At 33.3% G+C, this 27934-nt stretch overlaps 1 protein-coding gene across 1 annotated transcript in view; it reads left to right on the top strand.

Moving 5' to 3' along the window:
• LOC115878453 (cadherin-87A-like) overlaps positions 1-27934 on the top strand; it is a 546388-nt gene that overhangs the window by 508702 nt on the left and 9752 nt on the right. Inside the window, 7 exon segments of the mRNA XM_030894963.1 lie at positions 1992-2222; positions 10970-11141; positions 20590-20803; positions 21116-21291; positions 26599-26749; positions 27178-27389; positions 27727-27826. Coding sequence (XP_030750823.1) covers positions 1992-2222; positions 10970-11141; positions 20590-20803; positions 21116-21291; positions 26599-26749; positions 27178-27389; positions 27727-27826 — 1256 coding nt within the window.

A 27934-nucleotide genomic window follows, 5' to 3' on the forward strand; every position in this document is an offset into this window, starting at 1 on the left:
TAGACTTTTCCGGTGTGTGTATAATTAGTGGAAAAGTCAAAAGTTTGATAAATTTTTCTACTAATTGAAAATGTCTACCAGTAATGTTGACGTTCTGAATGCTTACGTTGGATTAAAAGCACAAACTTCTACGCTAATTGAAACCACTAATTTATTCCACTAATTGCGAGGTTCTGAATGAAGCTTTATCTAGAATAATTTAATAATAGGTGCTAATTTAATAATCGCTTCCCTGGTGCCTTTAACCCTTGTCTGAACCCCATTTGCGAATCGCTTATGTCCCTTTCACATTTTTTGTAAATTCTCTGGTGTATTATTTTCAGAAATATTTTTAGAGTATGGCTCATCAGGCTGATAAGTCTGTGATCTTCACACTTTCTGGCATTGGTCTTCTTAGGCAGGGGTATAAAAGTAGAACGCAACCACTGTTGAATACTTTATGTAATGCTGTAATGCCTCTTTCATCTAGCAGCTTACGTATTTCTGCAGGAATTTCATCTGCCCCAGCTGCTTTGTTATTTTTCGAAATAAGTATGGCTTTTTCAATCTCATCTTTAGTGATCGATGGGCCGGTTAGTGAGTTATTGATATCAGCTAAGGGTCTTTCATCGTCAAAAAGTTCTTCTATATACTTTTCCCAAACATTGTTCTTTTCTATGCTTTCGAGGACAATCTGGTTGTTATTATTGACTGTTACAGTTGATCTCATTTTTTTATATATGCCAGCAGTCTCCTTCAGCTTTTTATGCAGATTAAAATTGGCATGTTGGTTTTGCAGCTGTTCTAATTCTGAACATTCACGTTTAAGCCATTCGTTCTTTGCTATTCTGGGATCACAGTATGAAATAATAATTTAACGAAACAAATGAATTTTATCGACAATATTAGTATCTATACTCTTTAAATATGTGTTACTTAACATATTTAAGAATAATATAATCTAAAAGGTCAATATTCCATGGGTATATTGATCAATGAGGTCTAAGTTATAAGAAAATGCATTTTCTATGAAAACTTGAAGAGATAGGTAAGAAATGGTACAATTTGATAGACAATTTAATCGTGCATCTGATTTTCATAAAATATACACGGTGTTCCATTTAAATTAAACAAGTTATTGCCGTTTAAACCTAGTAATTATTTTATATAAATTTTTAAACATTCTGCATAAGGAAGTATAATTTTTATTATTGCAACACAAAACTTAATAAATAAAAATACTTGAGTATAATATTTGGTTTTAAAAACTCAAATACGCTTAAAGAAATTAAGCATTAAAATTTATTACTGTATTTTGACAAAAACCTAAATATTTCAAACACGGTAAGATTAAAATACGGTAAATCTTAATCAAATTTACCTTTATTTTAATCGTAGAAGCTAAAAATGTAATAATACACAGGGCGCTCCATTTAAAAAAAATACAACTTAGATATTTTTACAATTTGCAAAATTCTAATCGTTCAGCTACACTACTCCGTGTCTTATGTGGTAAACAACCCTGTATAGATATGGATTAGCTATTATTTCAAATCGTTTTAAAAATCTTAAAGATTTTTCAAATCCTTCGAATGGATGATATATTTGCCAGTTCTTTTATTGTTACGTGTGTTCTGGAAACGGGCCAGGTAATCTCATTTTAAATTTACGATATATTTCCCGGATGCACGTTTTTCACAATGTGGTATTTATTATCGCATTCAAAGAATTCGGGATATTTCGAGCGAATTTATGTGGCTATATAATTTCTGCTTGGTTTAACCGCACAAATATCCGAGATAAGTTTTAACATTACCGCAAAAAGGGAAAGATAATAATTGATTGTTATTTTTGTTCGCATCCTCTTAATATTAAATTATACTGACTGTGTTTGGTTTGAAAAAAAATGCTCTTAATAGTTTCAGAATGCAATATTGAGTTCTATAGAAGAATGTTGATTCTTTGAATGTTTCTTTAAAGATATAAAATATTGATCCTTTAATTCATTACAGGACAAGTGAGAGCCCTAGACCGAGACGAGGGCAAGCACGCAGCAGTGTACTATTACATATTGATGGGCAACGAGGATCGTTCCTTCGTCCTTAATAAGGCGACCGGGAACCTCTACGCTGCCAAATCGTTCGATCGCGAAACCAAGGACGAGTATAATTTAGTTATCCTGGCTAATAACGATCCAGACTATTACGCCACCGAGGAAGAAATTAGTTATATGGAAAAAATAGGTGAGAAATTGAGAGGTAGTTGTAGGTTTATTACTGTAAACTCCATGTATTATCCTAGATATATGTATATCAGGCTTTTCTTATTAAAACAAAGTTATAAAAGAATGCGCTTATCATAGTTTTTGATATTGTGGTTTAAATATTGTGATATAAGATGAGCCTTAAATAGGTGAAAATATGTAGATATTGAGATATAGTAGTAGTTTTGTTATGTAAAATTCCATATATTATCCTAGATCTCTGTTTATCATGATTTTTTCATCGGAACAATGTTACATAACAATGTGTGAATCATGATTTTTTATATTATGGTTTCATTTCTTTTATACAATAACCTACGATTTAAAAAAATTGGTCAAGTGCGAGTCGGACTCGCGCACGAAGGGTTCCGTGCCATTCATTATCTATACAACATTAGACACTATATTATTATAAACTTTTTTCCGATTTAGCTGAAATTTTGAATGCGCGTATAAGAAATTAAAAAAAAATTAAGAAACACATTACTAAAAACTGAATTAATCAATAATATATATGTAAAAAGTAAAAATAAATATGTAAAAACATGTAAAAAAAACGATTAAAAAAAAGTTACTTTGACTAGGATTCGAACCTGCCTTACTATGGCTCCAAAGTCATAGCAGCGGAAAGTCCTAACGCTTTAAACCACGCGTGAAAGATTCTATGTAAATTATTACTTAAAAGATAATGTTTAGTGAAAGTACTTTTTTATTTATAAACCTTTATTTAATTCTGTTTTTAGTATTTGTTCTTATAGCGGCAACATAGATACATTATCTGTAAAAATTTCAACTGTCTAGCTATAACGGTTTATAAGATAGACCTTTGTGACAGACGGACGGACAAACAGCGAAGTCTTAGTAATAGTTTTTCCTCTTTGGATACGGAACCCTAAAAACGACTACTGTACTACTTCATAGTTTTTTTTGTGCCTTGAATGCCGCTATAACCTGGCAAGTTCATGCAGGTTTTTCCAGACGAGTCTCGATGGTACTTTTGGGCTCATGACAGTCGTAAATGTCACCTGAATGTCTTTCGCATACACTTACTAAATAACCAAGCAACTTAAATACCGGGTGTTCCTCAAAAGTGGCTCACCCTTTGGCTTAAACCAAAAAAACACTTTTATTTTTTAGTTAGAAAAACCAGATTTCGTATGTTGGTATATGACATAAATTTGGATTGATTGACGTATTCAATTGCTTTCGGTCGCTTCCTGTTTCACCGGAAAAGACTAGAACTTTTGATTTTTAAATGACACCTTTGGTATTTTTTTACTTCAGATGATAGAAAATTACATTCTAAATTGAATGGTGTATGATAAGTCAACTTTTGACATTTTCAATTAAAAAATAGCATTTTAAATTTCCCTACAAAGTGCAATGGTCAAAAATATAACGACAATTTGACTCGAAATACGAAGTGTGTGGTACCAAATTATAAATAATGTTATAATTTTATAATTATAACCATATTTGTCATAAAGTCATATTTTTTGCTGTGTTAATATGTTAAACAAGCACTAAATTTATTTAGTTCAATGCTGCGGAAAGGGTGTTAATAGTTATCGGAAACACTTTAACAACAGCAAAAAATATGACGTTAATGAATATTCATAATAACCATCTGTCAGTGAATTCAAAACGATTTCTGATTTTTAGATCCTTCTCTTAGGACTAGAAAAATTCAAGCATAATTTTATGTTTTCTTTAATTTTCTCTCCAATGCAATGGTATGGAAATTTGGAAAAGTATAAACGGCATTAACCATTTTAGAACAAACACATTTTCTTATAAAGAGTGCAATTTTCTGAAAAGGTCAATAATAGGCTTTGAATAAGAAGACTAAGGAAGGAGCATAATGCTATCCATGTATTCATGCATGGTGGGCGGAAAAAGCACTCTAGCCCCATCCTTGAGAGTTCTGTTTGACGATTCATTTGACACATTTGAATTTGATTTGAAATTTTGTGGATTTGTCAGTCTTTACGGAGCTTATTTTATGTTATTTATTATTTATTCTACTACTGATAGTTGTATAAAGATAGTAAATCTAGATGGAATTGGATTTATCGAAAAAGACTCTAAAATAGTTGGTTGTGTAGCGTGCGGTAGATCTCGGCAAAAATTGAGTGAAATAATGGAACAACTTTTCGCTAGTAAGTGACTATATAATATACATACGTATAGTAAACCGATCATTTATGAAATTCACTTAAATTAACTAAATTATATATTTTTCTTGCATTTTAGCTTTCATTTATTACTTGTCAAAGATTAGATGTCAAAGAATTTAGATACGTTAATTTGACTTACCTGCTTCAGTAGCGTATCGGATGTTTGTGTTAATAAATACTTATTAAAACTTATCTATTTTTATTAGAATTATATATTTTTATAACAATTTTAATAACTACCAACATTTATTCACAACGTAAAATAAAACAACAAATTATTGAGTCTACCCCACGTCTACCCTACATCATAGTTTTACATTTTTTAAATAAAATTAGAACGACACTGATAAACCGGAATTTAAGTCAGCCATATTTGAGGCCCATCGCGGTGTACCTAAGATTTTTGATATGCTCCTTCCTTAGTCTTCTTATTCAAAGATAATAGGAAAATTTTTTCAAACGTCACAAAGGTATCCATTTTTGCGACGTGATTGACAATATAAAAAAAACTCATTTTAACGCCTAGGTATTCGTAAAGCACTTTTACGCCTAAGCATAAAAGTACGAAAATATATTATTAAACTGACATAAAGTGTCAAATTCAACGAGCGAAGCAGAGAATAGGTACATTAAAGAAATGCTAACTTCATGTTAAAAAATGGAAACAGACGCCACCTGGTGTCGCCTGGCAGTACTAGCTAAATTGAGGGGAATTGGAGGGGCGGGGCTTAAAAGAGGGGAAATTTAAAAAAAATATTTTTATAAGTATCACTGACTTACTGTTTAAAGTTAATAAACATATTTTTTATTACTTTAATATAATTTAATGTATTAAAAAAATATGTCTATTAACTTTACACAGCAAATCAATGATATTATTAAAGACTTATTATTTTCAGAGAAAATTCATAGTAAATAAATTACACATTAGTAAACAATATCATATACTTTTTAGAGCTGCGATTTATATTACAATAATATTGAAATATATATATTTTTTTAACAATGAAAAAGAATATCCCGGAACTTGAAAAAGAAAGATGATCAATAATGACTTAAATTAGTTCAAAATACATTTTGCAAATAACTAGTGAATTGGAAAGATAAACATACTATTAAAAAAGACATTTCAGAATTATGTTATCATGGAACTGGTAATTTTTAATATAAGTTTGATAATAGGTAAATAACACGCCGGTCGCGGTATGATACAATTTACCTGTACTCATGATAACACACTAATATGACAAAACTATGGCTCAATACGAATATTCCTTTAATGCTCTAATTAAACAGGATTCTAGCCTCAATGCATGCCATTCCATAACGGAACCAGTTATTCCAAATAAATATAAGCTGAATAAAAACATAAACCAAGCCAATGTGCATACACAACCAAAAAATGCATCAAAAATTCTTTTATCAGATCATAAAGTTTGATATATTATCAATTTTATATAAGTACACCATAGTTCAAAAGTTTAACGATATTGAGAATAGAGAATATAGAGAACATTGTCAGGGAGAAGTAAAAGAAAATTTAAGTTAAGGCAATATGCTCTTTTTGCATATTAACGGCCAGTGCGAAAAATGCGGTAAACATCTAGAAATAATAAGAATATAATGTTGATTGGTAATAAAAATTTACTGGCATCATTTCTGATAATGTATAAATCAAACTTTTCACATTTCATTCTTCATATTTTCTAATAATCGTTTGATTTGTAAACATTTTTTTGAAACAATAGAGAATAGAAAGCTTTTTCATTGTGATATACTTCGAAGATCTTCCCATTTTTGAGGTGGGGAAGACATTTAAATAATAGGGTAAAACATAATCAAAATCATTTTGGGGCATAAATTATCAGAACAAAATTGACGTGTTTTGATATTATTATCAGGGAAATAATATTTTAGTTAAACAGGTGCGCTGCCAGGCAAGAGTTCTATCGGCGGGTCTTTGCAGTACAATTTCTAAAATACAAGGTATGACGTTTAAATCTTAGTTGTATTTACGAATAACGTTTTTGTGTGTAATTTCTGACTTACCAGTTAACTGAATAATCGCATTAAATACATCCAAATGGTAATTTAATATTGTAAAAAGCAAAATTGTTTTTTTTAAAACACTTGCCAAGGACAGCCCGGCCAGCTTCTTTGTTGACAAACGTGGCAAAAAGTATTCATGATTTGCGACGGATTGACAATATAAAAAAAGCCAATGCCTGGCAGATGTTGCACTTGTCGTTGGTCCTAAAAGTTTAAAAATACTATTATTAAACTGACATAAAGTGTCAAATTCAACGAGCGAAGTAATAGTTTCTCGATATACAGGGTGGCCCATCGAAAACGTTCCGCAAGGCATAACGGCCAGGGTAATTTTTTTTCAGAAAATTCAAAAACACGTCAATTTTGTTTGTGAGGGGGACAACTTTTGCCCCAAAAACGATTGCAAAATATTCAACCCTCTAAGCGGGGGTGTCATCCCCCAACTTTTTCAAATGGAAGGGGCGGTCAAGTGGCGCCGCAATGAAAAAGAGCTTTCTATTCTCTATATTTCCCCGCTTCGTTTTTGAAAATCGGTCGAGTCATTGAGAAAATATGAAGGATTGAAATTTGAAAAGTTTATTTAAACATTTATCAGAGTAAATGATAAGGATAAATTCCTTCGACCAATTTGCTGTTTTTTCTTATTATTTCTAGATGTTTACGCATTTTTTCACTTGCCACAAGATTGAACGATTAGGTGCGGTCTCAATATCGTTAAACTGACCTACAATAGAATTTCCAAAAATACCAGCCCGCGACGATCAAAATCGTCTTCGTTGAGTTCTTGTACCAACTGAATTTTGTACGGGTGGAACTGGTGTTTTTTTAATATCGTTTGGACACTTGTACGATTCACGCCGGTCGCGGTCTCATTGGCTAATTTTCTTGTACTCAGCGTACTACCCATGGCAACTTGGCTCAATACGAATATCTCCATAGCTTCATTTACTACAGGATTTTCCCTCTGCCTCTTTTTATTCATAACGGAACCAGTTTCGTGAAATTTTTCTACTAAATCGCGAACAATTTTGCCATAAAGGTGTTTGTCAGGATGACGTTCATTGAATATCTGCGCAAACCGATTGCCACATTCATTATTTTTAAAATAAAGTTCGATTATATCAACTTTTTTTGCAAGTAAGTACACCATAATTGTAAAAAAGTTTAACGATATTGAGAAGAACTTCAACGCACAAGTCACAGAACAGTTATCTAGCAACTACCGCACCTGATCTTTCAACCTTGTGGCAAGTGAAAAAATGCGTAAACATCTAGAAATAATAAGAAAAAACAGCAAATTGGTCGAAGGAATTTATCCTTATCATTTAGTCTGATAAATGTTTAAATAAACTTTTCACATTTCAATCCTTCATATTTTCTCAATGACTCGACCGATTTTTAAAAACGAAGCTGGGAAATATAGAGAATAGAAAGCTCTTTTCATTGCGGTGCCACTTGACCCCCCTTCCCATTTGAAAAAAGTTGGGGGATGACACCCCCGCTTAGAGGGTTGAAGATTTTGCAATCATTTTTGGGGCAAAAGTTGTTCCGCTCACAAACAAAATTGACGTGTTTTTGGATTTTCTGAAAAAAAAGTTACCCTGGCCGTTATGCCTTGCGGAACGTTTTCGATGGGCCCTACGATACCCTGTATAATTTCATACAAGGTATGACTTTTAAATCTTTTTATATTATTTGAAACGTTTGAAATTGTTTAAAAAATTATTTGTGGCGTTTGAAAATATGACTTGCTCTATTCGAAGTAAAAATGACTTTTTGTGCCTCGGCTGTATGTTGGACTCGCTAACGCTCGTCGACCTCGTACGACCTCGCCGCAAAAAGTGTCATTTTTACTCATAATAAAACAATATACAGGGTGGCCCATCGAAAACGTTCCGCAAGGCATAACGACCAGGGTAATTTTTTTTCAGAAAATTCAAAAACACGTCAATTTTGTTTGTGACGGGGACAACTTTTGCTCCAAAAATGATTGCAAAATCTTCAACCCTTTTAGCGAGGGCGTCATCCCCCAATTTTTATCATATGGGGGAGGGGGGTCAAGTGGTACCGCAATGAAAAGGGCTTTCTATTCTCTATACTTTCCGGCTTCGTTTTTGAAAATCGGTCTAGTTATTGAGAAAATATGAAGGATTGAAATTTGAAAAGTTTATTTAAACATTTATCAGAGTAAATGAGAAGGATAAATTTCTTCGACTAATTTGCTATTTTTTCTTATTATTTCTAGATGTTTACGCATTTTTTCACTTGTCACAAGGTTGAACGATCAGGTGCGGTAGTTGCTAGATAGCTGTTCTGTGACTTATGCGTTGAAGTTCTTTTCAATATCGTTAAATTTTTTAACAGTTATTATGGTGTACTCACTTGCAGAAAAAGTGGAAATAATCGAACTTTATTTTAAAAATAATGAATGTGGCAATCGGGTTGCGCAGATATTCAATGAACGCCATCCTGACAACCACCTTTATAGCAAAATTGTTCGTGAGTTAGTAGCAAAGTGTCCAAAGGATATTAGAAAAACGAAAGTTCCACCCGTACAAAATTCAGTTGGTACAAGAACTCAACGAAGACGATTTTGATCTTCGCTTGCAATTTTGTGAAACTATGAGTGAACGAGTGGCGAATGATAATAATTTTCTATTTAATGTGTGTTTTTTGGATGATTGCACTTTCTTTCTGAACGGTGTAGTTAATCGGCACAACTGTCGGTACTGGGTTGAAGACAACCCCAGGGTTTCTCACGAGGTGCACACACAAAACCCTCATAAATTGAACGGTTGGGGTGGTATTTTTGGAAATTCTATTGTGGGTTAGTTTAACGATATTGAAAAGAACTTCAACGTACAAGTCATAGAACAGCTATCTAGCAACTACCGTACCTGATGATTCAACATTGTGGCAAGTGAAAAAATGCGTAAACATCTAGAAATAATTTTAGGGGCAAAAGTTGTCCTCCTCACAAACAGAATTGACGGGTTTTTGGATTTTTTGAAAAAAAGAATACCCTGGCCGTTATGCCTTGCGGAACGTTTTCGATGGGCCACCCTGTACTATTTTTCTCTTGTAAAGGCAATCTGGGAGCATACTGTGGATTGAAATTTAAAACACGATTTTTTAAGCAAGAATTTCAAATGTTGACTTGATAGGTAGGTCATTTTCTATCGAATAAAGCAAAAAAAATACTTAGAGTGCCGTTTAAAAATCAAAAGTTGTAGCTATTTCCGGTGAAGCAGGAAGTGACCAAAAACAAATGAATACGTCAATCAATCCTGATTTATATTATATACTAACCTACTGAATCTCTTTCATTTATCCCTTTGAATAAGAAGACTAAGGAAGGAGCACAATGCTATCCATGTATTCATGCATGGTGGGCGGAAAAGCCACCATAAAAGCTCTCTAGGGTGGGGATCCTTGACAGTTTTGTTTGACGATTCATTTGACACATTTGAATTTGATTTGAAATTTTGTGGATTTGTCAGTCTTTACGGAGCTTATTTTATGTTATTTACTATTTATTCTACTACTGATAGTTGTATAAAGGTAGTAAATCTAGATGGAAATTGTGGCAGAACTTAAATTAACAGTGACACTATCGCGATTTATCGAAAAAGACTCTAAAATAGTTGGTTGTGTAGCGTGCGGTAGATCTCGGCAAAAATTGAGTGAAATAATGGAACAATTTTTCGGTAGTAAGTGACTATATAATATACATACGTGTAGTAAATCGATCATTTATGAAATTCACTTAAATTAACTAAATTATATATTTTTCTTACATTTTTGCTTTTATTTATTACTTGTCAAAGATTAGACGTCAAAAAATTTAGATACGTTAATTTGACTTACCTGCTTCAGTAGCGTATCGGATGTTTGTGGTAATAAATACTTATTATAACTTATCTATTTTTATTAGAATTATATATTTTTATAACAATTTTAATAACTACCAACATTTATTCACAACGTAAAATAAAATAACAAATTATTGAGTCTACCCCACGTCTACCCTACATCATAGTTTTACATTTTTTAAATAAAATTAGAACGGCACTGATAAACCGGAATTTAAGTCGGCCATATTTGAGGCCCATCGCGGTGTACCTAAGATTTTTGATATGCTCCTTCCTTAGTCTTCTTATTCAAAGATTTATCCCAAAAAATAAAAAAAAAAACTTATAGGGATGAGCCTCTTTTGATAAACACCCGGTATAAGCTTGTAAAAATTATGTGATTTTGGTTGATGGATTATTTAGAAAATACCTCCAAATTAATGAACTCCCTTATTCAAACGTTTGAAAGAGCGTATGTCAATTAATCGGAATAATTAACTTTACCGTTTATGACCGCACAATTTGTGGCGTATTTGCCAGGCCCAATCCAAATATTAAACTTGCCTGTAACGAATCCGGTAAATGGCCGCATCGAACTAACGGTTCGCCGATCGTTTCCCCGTTTTCATGTTTGTTTTCCATTTGGCCAGGAATGCTGAACGACAAGAGCGTGGCCAGGGCCATAGTGACGGTGAGCGACCTCAACGACAACGAGCCCTATTTCAAAAGCACCGTCTACTACGCGGCGGTAAACGCCATGGCCAACGTGAACAATTTCGTGGCCAACGTCACGGCCTTCGACCCCGATTTCGGAATAAATGGGTAAGTTGTAAAATGTATAATGAAGCCAATAATGTACAGGGTGCGTCAGATTGGACGCTTTTAAAGGGAAACACGCTTTTCTATAGGAGATAGACAAAAACTGATATCGGTATCTGGAGCTTAATTTGTATCAAAAACATGAAGGTGAAAACCGCACATCGATATCTGTTACCGTTTGTAAGTTACGGGGTGTTTTCCAAAAATGTGCATTTTTAACCAATTGCTGTAACTTTTTTGCTATGGAAAATTTTGTACTTTAATGAAAACATTTCCAAAGCACTTTTTTACGTAGAATTTAACGATTTAAGTCTCTTAATTTACGAGAATCCGATACACAATTTAATTGTCTATCAAATTGTATTATACCATTTTTTACCTATCTCTTCAAGTTTTCTCAGAAAATGCATTTTCTTACAATTTAGGCCTCATTCATCACTATACCCATGGACTATTGACATTTTAGATTATTTTTATACATCTAACAAATTTTCAAAAATTACCAGATACTAATATTGTCGATATTGTCTCTTTCATTAAAAGATAAAAAACTTAAAAATTTTTTTTGTTAAAGACAACCAATTAATATGATCCCAGTATTCAAACTACATTAATTGACTGTTTACGTTGATTAATAATAATTGCTACAAATACTAAAAAAGTGAATTTTGTGTGTGTATTAAACTGTGTTAGGAATTAAAACTTTATAAATTTGATTTAATTTTTGACGAATGCTTATTTACAACAACAGAGAGTTTCATTTTCATAACTTATTATTGTATTGATTACTGAATCAAATCCACCTTTATTTTGAATAATTTATTAATTAAAACAATTAAGTATGTAATTAACTAATTTCTGGGCGGAAATAATGGTGGTATATTAATAATTAGTAATATAATTGGTATACTCTTCTACAAAGATTTAAATACTTTTCTTTTTGTAAACAAATGGGCTTGCAATATTATTGCCTGTACATTTTGTACATATGTATGTTGCCTTAAAAAAATCTAGAATGTCAATATTCCAAGGGTATAGTGATAAATGCGGTCTAAATTATAAGAAAATGCATTTTCTACGAAAACTTGAAGAGATAGGTAAAAAATAGCGTAATACAATTTGATAGACAATTAAATTGTGCATCTGATTCACGTAAAATATATAGGGTGTTCTATTTAAATTAAACAAGTTATTGCCGTTTAAATTAATTTTTAATTATTAATTTTAAGTCAGGTCCCCTTCGAAATGCAGAATTTTACTAGTAAGCTTTGGGGATTTCTTATAGATCTGTCCTTAAGGAAACTCGCAAATATATTCTTTTAACAAGGCGAGTCACCTCCTCGCATTGCTGAAATTATCAGCAATTTTTTGCTGCCAATTTCGAGAATAGCTTGGCCGTCGAGGCCGCCGGACGGCCAAGCCGATATATTTATTTTAATTGCCGTATACTTTAGACAAGAATCTAAAAGATATAGTTTTGTTAAATATAATTTAAATTGTTATACAATTCTGCATCTTCCATTGTAAATATTATTTGCGTTTTAATTGCTGTTGACAGCTACCGGTAAGCATTTGTTTTCTGCCTTACGGCCGGCGTCATTTAAAGCCTACTTATTCAGATTGGGCAAATTTTTAAAAACTCTATATCTGGAAGAGGAGTCGAGCAAAATATCAAGCATGCTTTATTTGTAGAAACGTAATTTTAGGTTTTTTTTAATGAATTAAAAATATATAGTTAAAAATATACAGGGTCCGGCAATAGTGCGTCGGGCATCTATAGCTCCTAGAATAAAAAACTTGGAAATTTTGTTTAAGTGCAAACCTAAAGTATGTAGTAGGACGTATTTCAGGAAAATATTTTAACTTCTATAGGGTGGCTCAAAAAAGTGAGAGTGGATCGACATGATTTTTTTTAAATGGAACACCCTATATATTATTGCATTTTTGGCTTTCTGTTAGATCACTTTACATAATCCTAAGACATAAGTAAATATATTTCGATAATTTCAGAGATATTAATAAATAAATAAAAATTATATATTTTTAGCCTTTCTTAAAAAAATTATTAATAATACAAGAACTGTCCTGAAATCAAAACTATATTAGATATTTACTTTAGATGGTCTGTACTTACTTTGCTATAAATATGGAAATCGTAAATCATATAGGATGTTCAAAATTCTACGCCAAACTTTCTAAAATATAAAATAATTTTTCTTTGTTTTTTTAAATGGAACACCCTGTATATTATTTTTTCAATAGATGGAGAATTAAAAAATGAACATTTTTTGCATTTAGAGTATTTCAAAATTTTTAACAATTTCGCAGATATTCCCGGTTTTGTATTTCATACGGCCATTTTCCACAGTAAATTTTTATCAAAGCCACCCAATGATTTTTCTCTCGTATTTTACCATTGAAAGCGCCATATGAAATAATACTGCGTGTATCCGGAAAACTATTAAAATTTTTGAAATACTTTAAATACAAAAAATGTTTAATTCTCTATCTATCAAAAAAAGAATATACAGGGTGTCCCATTTAAAAACCAACAAAATTATTTTATATTTTTGAAAGTTTGGCGTAAAATATTGAACATCCTGTATGATTTACGATTACCATATTAATAGCAAAGTAAGAACAGACCCTCTAAAGTAAATATCTAATATAGTTTTGATTTCAGAACAGTTCTTGTATTTTTAATATTTTTTTTTGAGAAGTGTTGAAAAAATATATTTTTGATTTATATTTTAATATCTCTGAAACTATCGAAATAGATTTACTCATATCTTAGGATTATGTAAAGTGATGTGAAAGGAAGCCAAAAATGCAATAATATACAGGGTGTTCCATTTAAAAAAAATCATCCAGATCCACTCACACTTTTTGAGCCACCCTATAGAAGTTAAAATATTTTCCGGAAATACATCCTCATACATACTTTAGGTTTATACTTAAACAAAATTCTCAAGTTTTTTATTTTAGGAGCTACAGATGCCCGACCCACTATTGCCGGACCCTATCAAAATAAATTTTTGATAATTCTTAAATTATTAATTTAAAAAAAATTCTACGCAAAAGGTACCTTAGAGATATTTTCATAAAAATAAAAAAAAAAAAAATTTAACAGCAAAGAAGTTACAACAATTTGTTAAACATGCACATTTTTGAAAAACACCCCTGTAACAGATATCCACGTACGGTTTTTATTATCATATTAGTTTTCGTCTGTCTCGTATAGAAAAGGGTGTTCCCCTTTATAACTGTTCAATTTAGCCCACCCTGTACATGGTATCCCATTTTCGTATATTTTATGGGACCCTACTTACGGTTACGTAGGTGAAGCAAGCATGGTTCTCCAGTAGGCCGCTGGTCTTATTTGGTGGTACGATTCGTACGATATGTGCGACTACCTCAAGATGGCGAGAGAATCTAGTTCTCGTCATTATAGGTACATTTAGTACTCGGTTCCGATTTCTGCATTTTGTTTCTCAGATTCATAGACAAACTAACAAAAGCAAGACGCGTCAACGCTGTACTGCAAAACGGTAACAAGTTTGATAAGAGTTTATTACCGCGCTTGCGTCAACTGGCCTTTTAGACGAGGACGGTTTACTTATGGATTGTGTATTTTGTAGTAGCCTTTTAGACAAGGATGTTTAATTAAAAAGCGTTTATTAAAATCAAATAAATTTATTTCCATCGGTAAAATAAACAATAATTTCTGGACATAACAGATATAAAAACAAAAGTTAAATAAACGAAAACGTATTTCTCTTATTAAAATAACAAAAAAGATGATAAAAAAAACAGTTATGGTAAACGAAATAAAAGCATTATTCTTCAAAAGGTACAAAAAAATAATTATGTATATTATAATATTAATAATAGGAACAACAAGAAACATCTTAAAAATATAAAACTTTTTCAAATATAAAACAAAAACATAAACTTCACATTTTCACAAGAATTTGCAAAAATATTAACATTTCGAGTCTATTATAAAATATAAAGCACGAAAATTCAAATCATAAAAAGATTAAAAAGATAAAGATTCTTATAACTTACAGTCAATTTGTAGGACCTTCGTTTTGTCTACGTTAGCGATGTAATCACAATAATATGTATAATCACAGTAATTATTATGTTCTTCATAAATGTAAAATGTATTAAATTATTTGTTTTCGTTTTGTACGCTAATAAAATAATAGTAATAACCAAACAAAACGCAAAATCAGGAATTCAACAGTTCGTTCTAGGATGGTTGAAGGCGAAAACATTTTTCGTTTTATTTAGGTTAGGTTTGACGAGTGCGACTGCGCGATGATTTCTGGCTCAACTGGCCAGCGCAAAAACAATAATTCGACTTCCTCAATCCTTTGTAAAGTCTTGCTTTTGTTAGTTTGTCTATGGTCAGATTGGAGGATCCAGCAATGTTGGTCTGATGATGGGGATAAACCCCGAAACCAGTAGTCGGATAGCTGCTTCCTTCGATCTAATAAACTTAATGCTGAAATTGTTTACGCCTAAGATAAGGCATTTTCACGCTTCTGTATACTATGTATATTTTATAACTTTTATATTTTTATTTCAATGGCTAAATAACCAGGCTCCTTCAAATGAACTCTGTTATAGTTAAAAGTTATAGTAATATATCAATAGCTAGAAAATGAATAAATATAAATTCGATATAGGTAATGAATTTGGAATCATTAGAATTAATTGTTTTTACCAGTAATAATTTAAGAAATTTAAAATTTAAAGATATTTTTTTAAGAAAAGGCGTCACATTTTAAATACAGACTGTCCCATATTTGTGTCTTTTTGTGTGTTTATTATGAAAATAACTATAGAGTGTATTATATTTTTAGAAATCTCAAAACGAGGCAAATAAGATAAAATAATATACAGGGTGGCCCATTGAAAACGTTCCGCAAGGCATAACGGGCAGGGTAATTTTTTTCAGAAAATTCAAAAACACGCCATTTTGTTTGTGAGGGGGACAACTTTTGCCCCAAAAATGCTAAATTCAAAAACTCTCTAAGCGGGGGTGTCATCCCCCGATTTTTTTCAAATGGGAAGGGGGGTCAAGTGATACCGCAATGAAAAGGGCTTTCTATTTTCTATACTTTCCTGCTTCGTTTTTGAAGATCGGTCGAGTCGTTGGGAAAATATGAAGGATTGAAATTTGAAAAGTTTATTTAAACATTTATCAGAGTAAATGATAAGGATAAATTCCTTCGACCAATTTGCTGTTTTTTCTTATTATTTCTAGATGTTTGCAATCGGGTTGCGCAGATATTCAATGAACGCCATCCTGACAAACACCTTTATGGCAAAATTGTTCGCCAGTTTAGTATCAAAATTTCGCGAAACTGGTTCCGTTATGAATAAAAAGAGGCAGAGGGAAAATCCTGTAGTAAATGAAGCTATGGAGGTATTCGTATTGAGCCAAGTTGCCATGGACAGTATTCTGAGTACAAGAAAATTAGACAATGAGACAGGCGGGAATCGTACAAGTTTCCAAAGGATATTAAAAAAACACAAGTTCCACCCGCACAAAATTCAGTTGGTACAAGAACTCAACGAAGACGATTTTGATCGTTGCTTGCAATTTTGTGAAACTATGGGTGAACGAGTGGCGAATGATAATAATTTTCTATTTAATGTGTGTTTTTCGGATGAGTGTACTTTCTTTTTGAACGGTGTAGTTAATCGGCACAACTGTCGGTACTGAGCTGAGGGCAACCCCAGGGTTTTTCACGAGGTGGACACACAAAACCCTCAGAAATTGAACGTGTGGGCTGGTATTTTTGAAAATTCTATTGTGGGTTAGTTTAACGATATTGAAAAGAACTTCAACGTACAAGTCATAGAATAGCTATCTAGCAACTACCGTACCTGATGGTTCAACATTGTGGCAAGTGAAAAAATGCGTAAACATCTAGAAATAATAAGAAAAAACAGCAAATTGGTCGAATTTATCCTTAATTATCATTTATTCTGATAAATGCTTAAATAAACTTTTCAAATTTCAATCCTTCATATTTTCTCAATGACTCGACCGATTTTCAAAAACGAGGCGGGGAAATATAGAGAATAGAAATCTCTTTTCATTGCGGCGCCACTTGACCCCCCTATCCATTTGAAAAAAGTGGGGGATGACACCCGCGCTTAGGGGGTTGAATATTTTGCAATCATTTTTGGGGCAAAAGTTGTCCCCCTCACAAACAAAATTGACGTGTTTTTGGTTTGGTTTGGATTTGGTTTGGATTTGGATGGATTTTTTGAAAAAATAAATACCCATGCCGTTATGCCTTGCGGAACGTTTTCGATGGGCCACCCTGTACAGAGTATCCCATTCAAAATAACAAAAGTTTGGGTCATATTTCAAGAATAACAGCTCACAGCAAATATATAGTTACGCCACTGAATTCTATATGAAAAACTCTATGGGTCTCAGATTTCACCTTTTCGATAAGTTACAAGATAACCGAGATACAGAGGGGATCGAAAAATGCAAATATTCGGCGGCTAGAACAAATCTGTGTGTAGCATCTTTAGTGTCATAAAAAGTAGCACGGTGATGTGAAAACCGCATTTTCGAATCTGTATTCATAAATTAGAAACCGAGCTATAAACCATGTAAAACACACGAAAATGGGACGTCCAATACTTTATTTCCTATTCAAATATAGGAACGTAATATCAATAATATTATAATATGATATCTGCTATTGGCTAGGGTTTGATAATTCTCTCCAAATTGTATGCAACACGTGGCTATTTACTGTTAATTACTAAAGGCTTAGAAATCGATTGTAATGTACCGTTCTATTTGGCTTAGCTCCAAAGTTTAACATATACTTAGGAAGCCAGTAATTACTGCAGCTACCACTAAGTTATGTTCACTTTTATTGCTTCGTCTTAAAAGGTTTCTTTCTTGCGGGAATTAAAATGTCCTGAAATAATTTTCGTTGTTACAGCACATTTGATTAGACAATTAATAGTATGAACATGTTCCAATTGAACGTATTTTTATACCACGTCTTCTACCACGAATTATAACTGATGATATATAGGGTGACTCACGTCTAATGGCACTTAGACGTTTATGGAGAACCGGTCATAGGATTTTTTTGAAAATTTGGAATTTTGCATAAGGGTATTTGCTCCATCTCTTTACCGCTTCATACTAAAAGTGGTAGCATCTTTGTTATTTTAAATGGAACACCCGGTATATTATTATATTTTTCAAAACTGCCGGATGGCCCATTAGCACGAGGAATTCTAATATCTTCGTTGTTGGCAAAGATATGAAAAATGTTTTATATAAATGTTGCATGGATAATAAAGGTGTATATCATAAAAATATTTTGTTGAGCACAGGGTGTCCAATGCAAAAGTAACGACGTAGTTAAAAGTTTTTCAAATTTCAACCCCAATTTTTCTGTACAGGGTGTCCCATTTTGGTTGAAATCATACGGTATCTCCGATATTTGTGGAGATAGAAGGGTGCGGTTTTTACAAACCTGTGGCACTTTTTTGTCAAATGGAAGATGCTGTCAACAAAATTTTTATAACCCTTTTCGTTTCTGAGCTACAGGGTCTTTTCGAAAATTTTGCAATTTGGGACCGCCCCCGTATCTCCGTTATTATGCATGATATCGAAATGGTGAAAACTGATTCTTGTAGAACTTTTTTCGTATAATACAATGGCGTAGTCTGTTTTTCTACGAAAAACATATTTTTGAAAATATGAACTAAAGTTATGTTTTTTTTTTAAATGGAACACCCTGTATATTTATAAATCATGTGATCAGCTTTGATATGAGCTTCTCAAATATATATATCACTCTATATTTATTTTCACTGTTTACTGCAATATTTAAAATATATCATTTTCTTATTAGTAGGCCGTGATAAATAACAAAATCAAAATGGTATTTACTAAAATAGACATGCACATATTAAAATTTTATTTGGAATTGATATATTTTACTTTTGAACTATTACCACTAAACCTCTAAATATATTTTTTCTCTTTTTTATAACGGAATTTATTATAATGGGATGGGTTTGCAAATATTTAAAAACTTGCATTATTGAAGCATTTTTCAGGTGTTCAACATCGTATTAGTTGCCACGATATATTTCATATTTCAAAAATCCCAAAAATCAGAGATCGAGATCAGACAAATCCGGGAATCAGGGAGGCCATCATATGGGCACATTGGTTCCAATTCATTGATTTGAGAAATAATAATTTAACAAAATTCTAATATTTTCGCTGAAAGTATATTTCACGTAAATTAGCTAAAGGAATATTTAAAAGTTCCGATACGATAGCTTCCAAGATTTACAAAGAGCGGTAGAGATTTAAGTTTCCCTAATATACAAAGAATTAATTAGTGGCTCTCAAAATAAAACAAGAGACAGATAGCAGTATTACTCTTAATAATTTTTTAGTTTCTTTTATTATCAATCATGGCCTACTAAAAAATGATCTTTTAATATGTTTTTTTTAAATATTGCCTTAAATAATGAAAACAAATATAGAGTGTTATATATTTTTGAGAAGCTTATAACAAACCAGATCATATAATTCATAAATATACAGGGTGTTCCATTTAATAAACCATAACTTTAGTTCATATTTTTAAAAATATTATTTTCGTAGAATAACACAATACACCACTGTATTCTACGTAAAAAGTTCTACAATAAATAGTTTTCACCGTCTCAATATCTTTAACAATAACAGAGATACGGGGGGTGTCCCAAATTGCAAAATTTTCAAAAAGACCCTGTAGCTCAGAAACGAAGAGGGCAATGAAAATTTTGTTTACGGCATCTTCCATTTGACAAAAAAGTGGCACAGGTATGTGCAAACCGCACCCTTCTATCTTCACGAATAACGGAGATACCGTATTATTTCAACCAAAATGGGACACCCTGTACAGGATTCAGCATGAAATTCTGCATGTAGTGCACTATTTTTATTGGAAGGACTACGCGGTGTTGCTATTCTATTTCAAATTCACTAAAACTTTGGCTAAAAGCAGTAAGTCCAAAAAGTGGTCAAAACCTGCAGTGAATTTAACTTTACCAATATTAACTTATATTTTTTTCTTTATCAACCGACTATTTTTAATAAAATAAAAATAGTTTGGGTACCTAGGTCGACTCAGCCTTAAATCAATACTTTGGATTCATAATCCTCATGTAATAATAGGCGGTTGAAGCGTAGTGCTAATTGTAGCTATATTTTTTGTGCCAAATTATTAGTTCTTGACATTATCGATGTTGACGACAACATAGTTGACGCGTCAACAATTAAATTGTCAACGTGACATTCTATATTTATCAATCTTCATCTATTTTTATCAAAAACTAAATGTCACTCCAAATATGCTAATACCATTAATCAATCAATCATAATATATTCCAGATCGTTGACCTACTACATCAAAGCGTCCAACCTGTACAAGTACCATTCGAACAAAAGCTCCGGCTCAATCATACCATCACCATTCAATATCAGTCGCAAAGGAGAAATTTATACAGCGACCTATCTAGCGGAAAACAATCAGCATCGGTTTGTAGTTGACGTCATCGCTAGAGAGGACGGTTTTCCTGAACGCGAGGCCTACGCTAAAGTTCACGTAAGTCTATTTTTGTTTTTTTGGGGTGTGTGTTATTATAAAATTCGTCATATCTTGGCCACTTCGATATGTCTCTATATCTTGTTGGAATTGGCAAGTTAATACATTCCCTGGTATTAAATTCCGGAAAAAGGTAATTTTAATTGGATCGATAGGTTCGAAAATAAAATAAGGTTTTTGGAGAATGTAGGGATTTTGTTTGCCTGATATTAAATTGATATCGATACAGGTAGAAACAAAAGTAACAGATTTTGTCTTCCATTTGATAATTTTGGTAAAGAGAAGTATTTTAATAGAACTGGTTTGTTCAAGGTATGGATATTTGAACCCGAACAACTTATAAGAGTAATCATGTCGCGACCTAGAGAAGAAGTATACAAAGAAAAAGGGGAAGTTATAGCGGAATTGAGCAATGCTACGCAAAGCTTGATTATAATTGATGAAATCCGATTCCATATAGGAGATGGTGGAAGAAAAAACGAAGAATGGTAAGCATAAAGTTACAATTCAAGTAAAAAAATGTCTTATTGATACAGAAACTAATATTTTTTGGTATCTATGTCTCTACTCTATACAACATCCTACTTGTTCGTTAGGTGAATTAAAATAAATAGACAATAATTAAAGTCCGAAATTATTTTAGTATCACTAATGAATCATTGTCTACCACATTTAAATATGACTTGTGATAAAGTAGTTTTATTATGTTTGGTTAACACCAAAGATTTCAACTGTAAGAGTCTCAATTTATTTTTCTTTGGTTCAGTGAAAAATAAATAGCCTTACTGGCGTACAGTAGTAAACTTAAATCTCTCGGGCGCCACCTCTGTTATTTATAGTGGAAGAGGTCCACGTTTCGCCAATACCAGTGGAGATACCAGGGAGTGATGAAATGAAAAGAAATAAAACACACAGTTAACTATAACATAACATTAAGGCTTTATTTAATTAATTAACTATATGCTAAATACCCCAGGAAGTTTCACGACTTTAAATTGTAATGAAAGTGAAAGAAAATTTATAATTAAAGACTCGTAAAATAAAATTTACAACAACAATCGAGCACCTCTAGAGTTTTGACCGTATAATCTCGATATGCAACTCACTGTCCGATTTAATCACGCGAATTCAAAGCGCGTTTTTGACATGACGCTCTAGTAAATAAAACGACGCGAGTTTCTAACCGGCGTCTAACTTAACGGCGTCCTAGTAAACACAGACATGTACGTACCGGAGCGATATACTCTTTTATAACCCGACTTTCTAAACGTCGGCGACGTCGTTACAGACGTCCCGGGATAAACAAACGCGAGCCCTGGATCGTTCGCCGTAGAACGAAACGGCGTCCTGTGGGATAATTACGCACCCGAGCCCTGAATCGTTCGCAGTAGAAACGAGACGGCGTCCTGTGGGATAGATACGCACGCGAGCCCTGAATCGTGCACAGTAGAACGAGACGGCGTCCTGTGGGATAGATAGGCACGCGAGCCCTGGATCGTTCGCAGTAGGACGAAACGGAGTCCTGTGGGATAGGTACGCACGCGAGCCCTGGATCGTTCGCAGTAGAACGAAACGGCGTCTCGGTTAGTCGCCTGGATAAGCACAGTCCACACCGCCCGGTCAGGACCACCTCGGGATGTCGGCGAGATCCCACGGCGCTCCTGATGAGAATACGGGAACTACAGAACCAGTCGCGGGATGGACGAGATCCTGCCTTAGTTCCAAGAACATTCGCGACCCGTGCGTTTACTGTACCACCTTGCTCGTTATCTCTCTCACGCTCCTTCTTTCCCCTAACAAAAGAAATCGTTCTTCGCGTCCACGTGATCCGTTCAGCTCCCCAACCTGCTAGAGGACAGTTGGCCCTGAACGAACACAAGTTTTGCCGGCTTTTACGATCGCGCGCTTTCCTCGCGTCCACGGGATCCGTTCAGCTCCCCAACCTGCTAGAGGACAGTTGGCCCTGAACGAACACAAGTTTTGCCGGCTTTTACGATCGCGCGCTTTCCTCGCGTCCACGTGATCCGTTCAGCTCCCCAACCTGCTAGAGGACAGTTGGCCCTGAACGAACACAAGTTTTGCCGGCCTTTGCGATCGCGCGTTCTAACTATCTCTGTCTCCTTTATCCCTATAACGCGTCAAGGCAGTAAAGTAAACGGTATTAACAATAAAAAGAATACGACCTACTCTCGATCACTTTGGCGGTGGGTGCTTACCTTATACAATACGGCGGCAGGCGGCTGCCAGCTGGCAGCAGGACACTTGGCAGGGCACTCCGGACTCGAACTTCACTGTTCACGTGCGACCACACAACTAACTCTGTAGTGCCAGTACTGCCGAGGTACTCGACTACGGTCCCCTCCACTCAACCTGCACTGGTAGGGAGAGCGGCGCAAACGTCTCGGTTTCTCGCACCGAACCACGGCGACCAAAACCGATCAAAACTCTCTTACAAAACGGCAATTAAATATTTAACTTATTTAATTCAACAATAGAAACACTAATGAAGTTCATTACAATAATGAGTTAACAATAAAATACCCTGCCTGTCATTATTACAATAGAATCAAGTCTCTATTATTCTAGTATAATATTAATATAATGTACAGGGTGGCCCAGAAATTTTATGAACTTCATTACACAACATAAGTTGCGTTACTATTTTAGTTTTCTATGGAATATGTAAAAAATGTCTATACCTTTGTGGCGAATTCATCTCTTCAAAAAAGTTCTATGGGTATTTCGCCACTGTAGGAAAATCTACAAAATAAAATAGTTATTTTTTGTAAACACTGCTGCGTTAATCTAACGGAGACATATTGTCACCAGTGGTTTACTAATAAACAAACTTGCCTAACGAACAAAACAATTCTTAACGTTTCGGGAAGTATATATCTTCCCGTAGTAGTGATGGGTTGTTATTTAACTATCTGTTATTTTATAACAATTATTTAGAAATAACATAACGCAACCGTTACTACTTTTAAAAAATAACAGATATAAAATAACGATACGCAGAGATCGACCTTCGTGAAACGAAGTCGGCGCTCTGCACCGCCACGAAATTCGATCCTGCTCGAAGCAATTCCAAAAAACAACTAGTGTGGATTATTGATGGAAAACATGTTATTTCGACAACCATCGATACAGGCGGCGAAATACAACAGACAACGGAGTGGGGAATGCGCAACGGCGCGGCGCGGCGAACGTAGCTGCATCGGTCGATGGTCGTGTGGGGCTTGCAACAGCTTAAAAATAATAGGATATAAAAGAAGCAGCTTTTTTGAAACAGTTGCGGGCATAACGCCTGGCGGTCGAGATAACAGGAGTGGAAAAGGAACGCTGCTGCATCGGTCGATTGTCGATGAAGGCAAGCAACGGGTTGGAAAAGCAGTCATTTTAAATACGTTGTTTTTTAACCTGTTACGAGCATAACAGAGCGGCGGTCGAGATAATCGGTGTGGGAAAGTAACGCTGCTGCATCGGTCGATTGTGGATGGAGGTTCGAAACAGGTTGGAGAATAAAGCAACAGTTGTTTTAGATACATTGTTTTTCAATCTGTTACGAGCATAACGGGCGGAGGTAGAGATATTATGGCGCTGTATGTTTCAGTACTTACTTATTAAGTTTCAATATTTAGGTATTTATTTATTATGAAAAATTTTTAGAATAATATTTTAAGACTTTTTAAAAATGCATACAGGGTGTTTTGAAAAATCTGGTCATTGATTAATCACGATCCTGCTTAAAGCCTTTTTTTGACGTAAAAAGCTGATTTTTGGAAAACGGATTGACTTTAGGGTGTAGGGGTTCGATAAGAAGGGATTTTTCGAAACTCGAATTCTAAGGGGGTGAAATCACCCTCAAATATTAGAATAATTTTTTATTTAAAAACCGGTGCTGTTTTTCGGAAAAACTCTTAAAACACGCATATTTTATTTTGTTGTTTTACATATTTTAAAATTTTGTTAAAAATATATACAGGGTGTTTCATAAAATATGACCATTTAGTAATCACTGTTCTGCTTAAACTGCTTGACGTTTAAAGCTGATATTTGGCAAACGGATTGACTGTGGGGTTGAGGTTCGATAAGGAGGGGTTTCTCGAATCTCAAATTCCAAGAGGGTGAAAACGCCCCTCAATTATTACAATATTTGTTATTTAAAAAACGGGAAAACACTTGGACACGCATAATTTATTTTGTTTTTTTACATATTTTGAAATTTTTTAAAAAATCATACAGGGTGCTCCAAAAAGGTGAGTAATTGATTAACCACGATTCTGCTTAAACTGCTCGACGTTTAAAGCTTATTTTTGGCAAATGTGGGAAAATTTTATCCAGTTTGTATGTTAATGGAAATTCTTGCTTTGCTTTATCATCACCATTACAAATTATTAGTTCGGCGCGAACGAAGTCGCGGGTACACGCTAGTTTAAGTGTAAAATTGATTCGAACTCTAGTGTGTAGTTGGTTTACTTATGAAGAATATACTACACATTTTCTGATATTGCTATTTTTTTACCGCAAATGGTAAAATCATAACTAAGAGCTTCTCGCCCGTCGAGTGAGATGCACCCAGTACACTGCTACACAATTCAGGATCTACGCGGACCGAGGGACAGGGCGTAGGTAGATCAGAATATATAGACGAGCGGCGGAATTTTGGCTTTTTTATATCGCAATTTGTAAACAGCGCTTATTTGTAAACAACCACCGTTTTTAGAGAGGTATTTTAGATAACAATCGATATTTAGAAATGGTATGACACCCTGGAAATACTACCACCGAGCACGTTATTGTTGTAACTTGCCACTGCGTTAATACGCCTGGCGGTGACCGCCTCATACTCTTTCAGATATTTAGCAATAAAATAAAGAATCCTGTTATTTTTAAGCTGTTATTTTAAGCTGTTTTTTATAGATAACTATAACAGTTTCAACTGTTATCTAAAAATAACAGTTTTGCCCATCACGATCCCGTAGTCAGAAGCAAAAAAAAAACAAAGAACAAAGAAAAAAAAATATAATCTAAATGCAACTATTCGAGAACACTTTAGTTTTTTTCAAACAGATACGTCTATAAAAACCGTTGACGTTCTGTTAAAATGGCATTATATCAAGATAAACATCAAAATTAACAATTATTACGACCTGATAACAATTAACTTAATAAGATCAAATCAAAAAGCTTCAAACTTCCTGTATGATTATTTTTTAAATTGTTTTTAATTCTTACTTGTGTTATGCTTATTTATGTCATGTTCTTTATTAATTTGAGACAATTATAAAAAAACTGATTTTAAAAAGATTTAACATCCTGTAACTAATGTCTATATCTGTGTGGGGGATTCATCTCCCCAAAAAAATCCTATATGGGTATTTCGCCACTGCAAGAAAATCTACAATAATGACATTATATCAACTTAAACATCAAAATTAACAATTACTACCTGATAACAATTACTTATTAAAGTAAAACTAAAAAGCTTAAAACTTCCTGTATGATTATTTTTTATTTATTTTTTTTAATTTTTAGTTGTGTTATGTTTATTTATATTATGTTCTTTATAAACCACAGAAGCGATTACCATGCATTCTATACATGTACCTCTACAGATGCATGAGCAGTACATTTATTTTTATTATTGTATTAAAAAGCCTCTTTGATTTTTCTTTTAGAGGCTATCGCTTTTTTTATTATAATTTTTGCGTTATTATGGAATATGGTTATGAAAAAACTTGATTCTACTGTAAATTAACTAACATTTAATAAATTATTTACTTTGTTTGCAGGACGGACATGTACATATTAGCGATTGATCCAAAAACTCAAGCCATTTTGCCCGTGCCTGAGGTTCTCAAAGTTATCGATTCCAAATACGATTTCTTGAAAGACTACTACACAGGGTTTGCCATAGAAAACGTCGTCCCAGCTTTCGTTCAAGTAAGTATACTTAAATTATAAATATACGGGGTGAGTTTTAAATAACTGCAAATATTTTTACGGGTGGTATATTTCGACCCCATGAAAAAGTCGATGAGGTGTTTTTTTTTCTTTTAATTTTTTTTGTATGTTTTAGATCTTTTCTAGATCTGCCCGTTCATCACAAATTTTCGCACGAACCGTATAATTTTTTAATCTCTAATATTACCATGATTACAGCACTTAAAGGAATGCAAATACAGAAAAAATCCGGTGGCTCACATTTTTTTTTTAAATAAATCATTTTTTTTAATTTCCAAACTCGGTTATTTTCGACTAATATTAAAAATCTTGTTTGTTTATCTAAAAAAATTCAAAAGTTATAGGGACGTGAGACTTAAAAAATACCCTGTATTTAACTAAATAATATTGAGTAATACTAATTTCAGGAGAGAGACGAAACATTTGATCCAGCTTTGGCAGCTCTAATAGCACTTCTTATTGTGTTGTTCGTGGGAATAGTTTCCTTCATCATCGTTTGTTGTTGTCTAAGACACTGGGTGATTTCGCCCACAGACGATCTGAAGAAGAAGGATGCGCTCATCAAAAAAGCGATTATAGACGATTTGAATACTACGGAGAATCCCCTTTGGATAGAACAGTAAGTCGTTTTAAATCGTTTAGATTGTTTAGCTTGTTTAGCAAACTGTACATAATTATATAAACTTTAATTCGTGAGCTCTGTTTTTGATAACCTTTAGAATTTAGTTTGGTTTTAGTTTGATTATAATGTTTTAGAAAAATTTGCTTACAAAATTGTTTTACAGGATGTTTGAAAATTACGGTAAAAAACAACCATTCGATTAACGCTGTATCATAAGCCGAATACTAAAGATTATAAAAAACTGAGTTTACGAATTAAAGTTGGTATAATAACATTTAAAACCACTTTTTGTAAATATCAGGTAACGTTTTTATAACTTAACTTTTATTTTTAGAAAACTGAAGATATACGAAGAGCAAGAACTGACCATGCAAGTGTTTAATGAACCCGAACAAGGTTTAGCGAATAGAAGAGGCAGTGAAGATTATATCCCAGTAAGTTGAGTTAAATTATTAATAATAACTAAATTATTGATAAATTTGAACACTTACTCAGTATTTTAATTTTCTTTAATACTAACCTTTAACTACTTAATCCTAGAA

The sequence above is a fragment of the Sitophilus oryzae genome, unplaced genomic scaffold (genome assembly GCF_002938485.1).
Source record: "Sitophilus oryzae breed Bouriz unplaced genomic scaffold, Soryzae_2.0 scaffold_1512_pilon_pilon, whole genome shotgun sequence".
NCBI lineage: Eukaryota > Metazoa > Arthropoda > Insecta > Coleoptera > Curculionidae > Sitophilus > Sitophilus oryzae.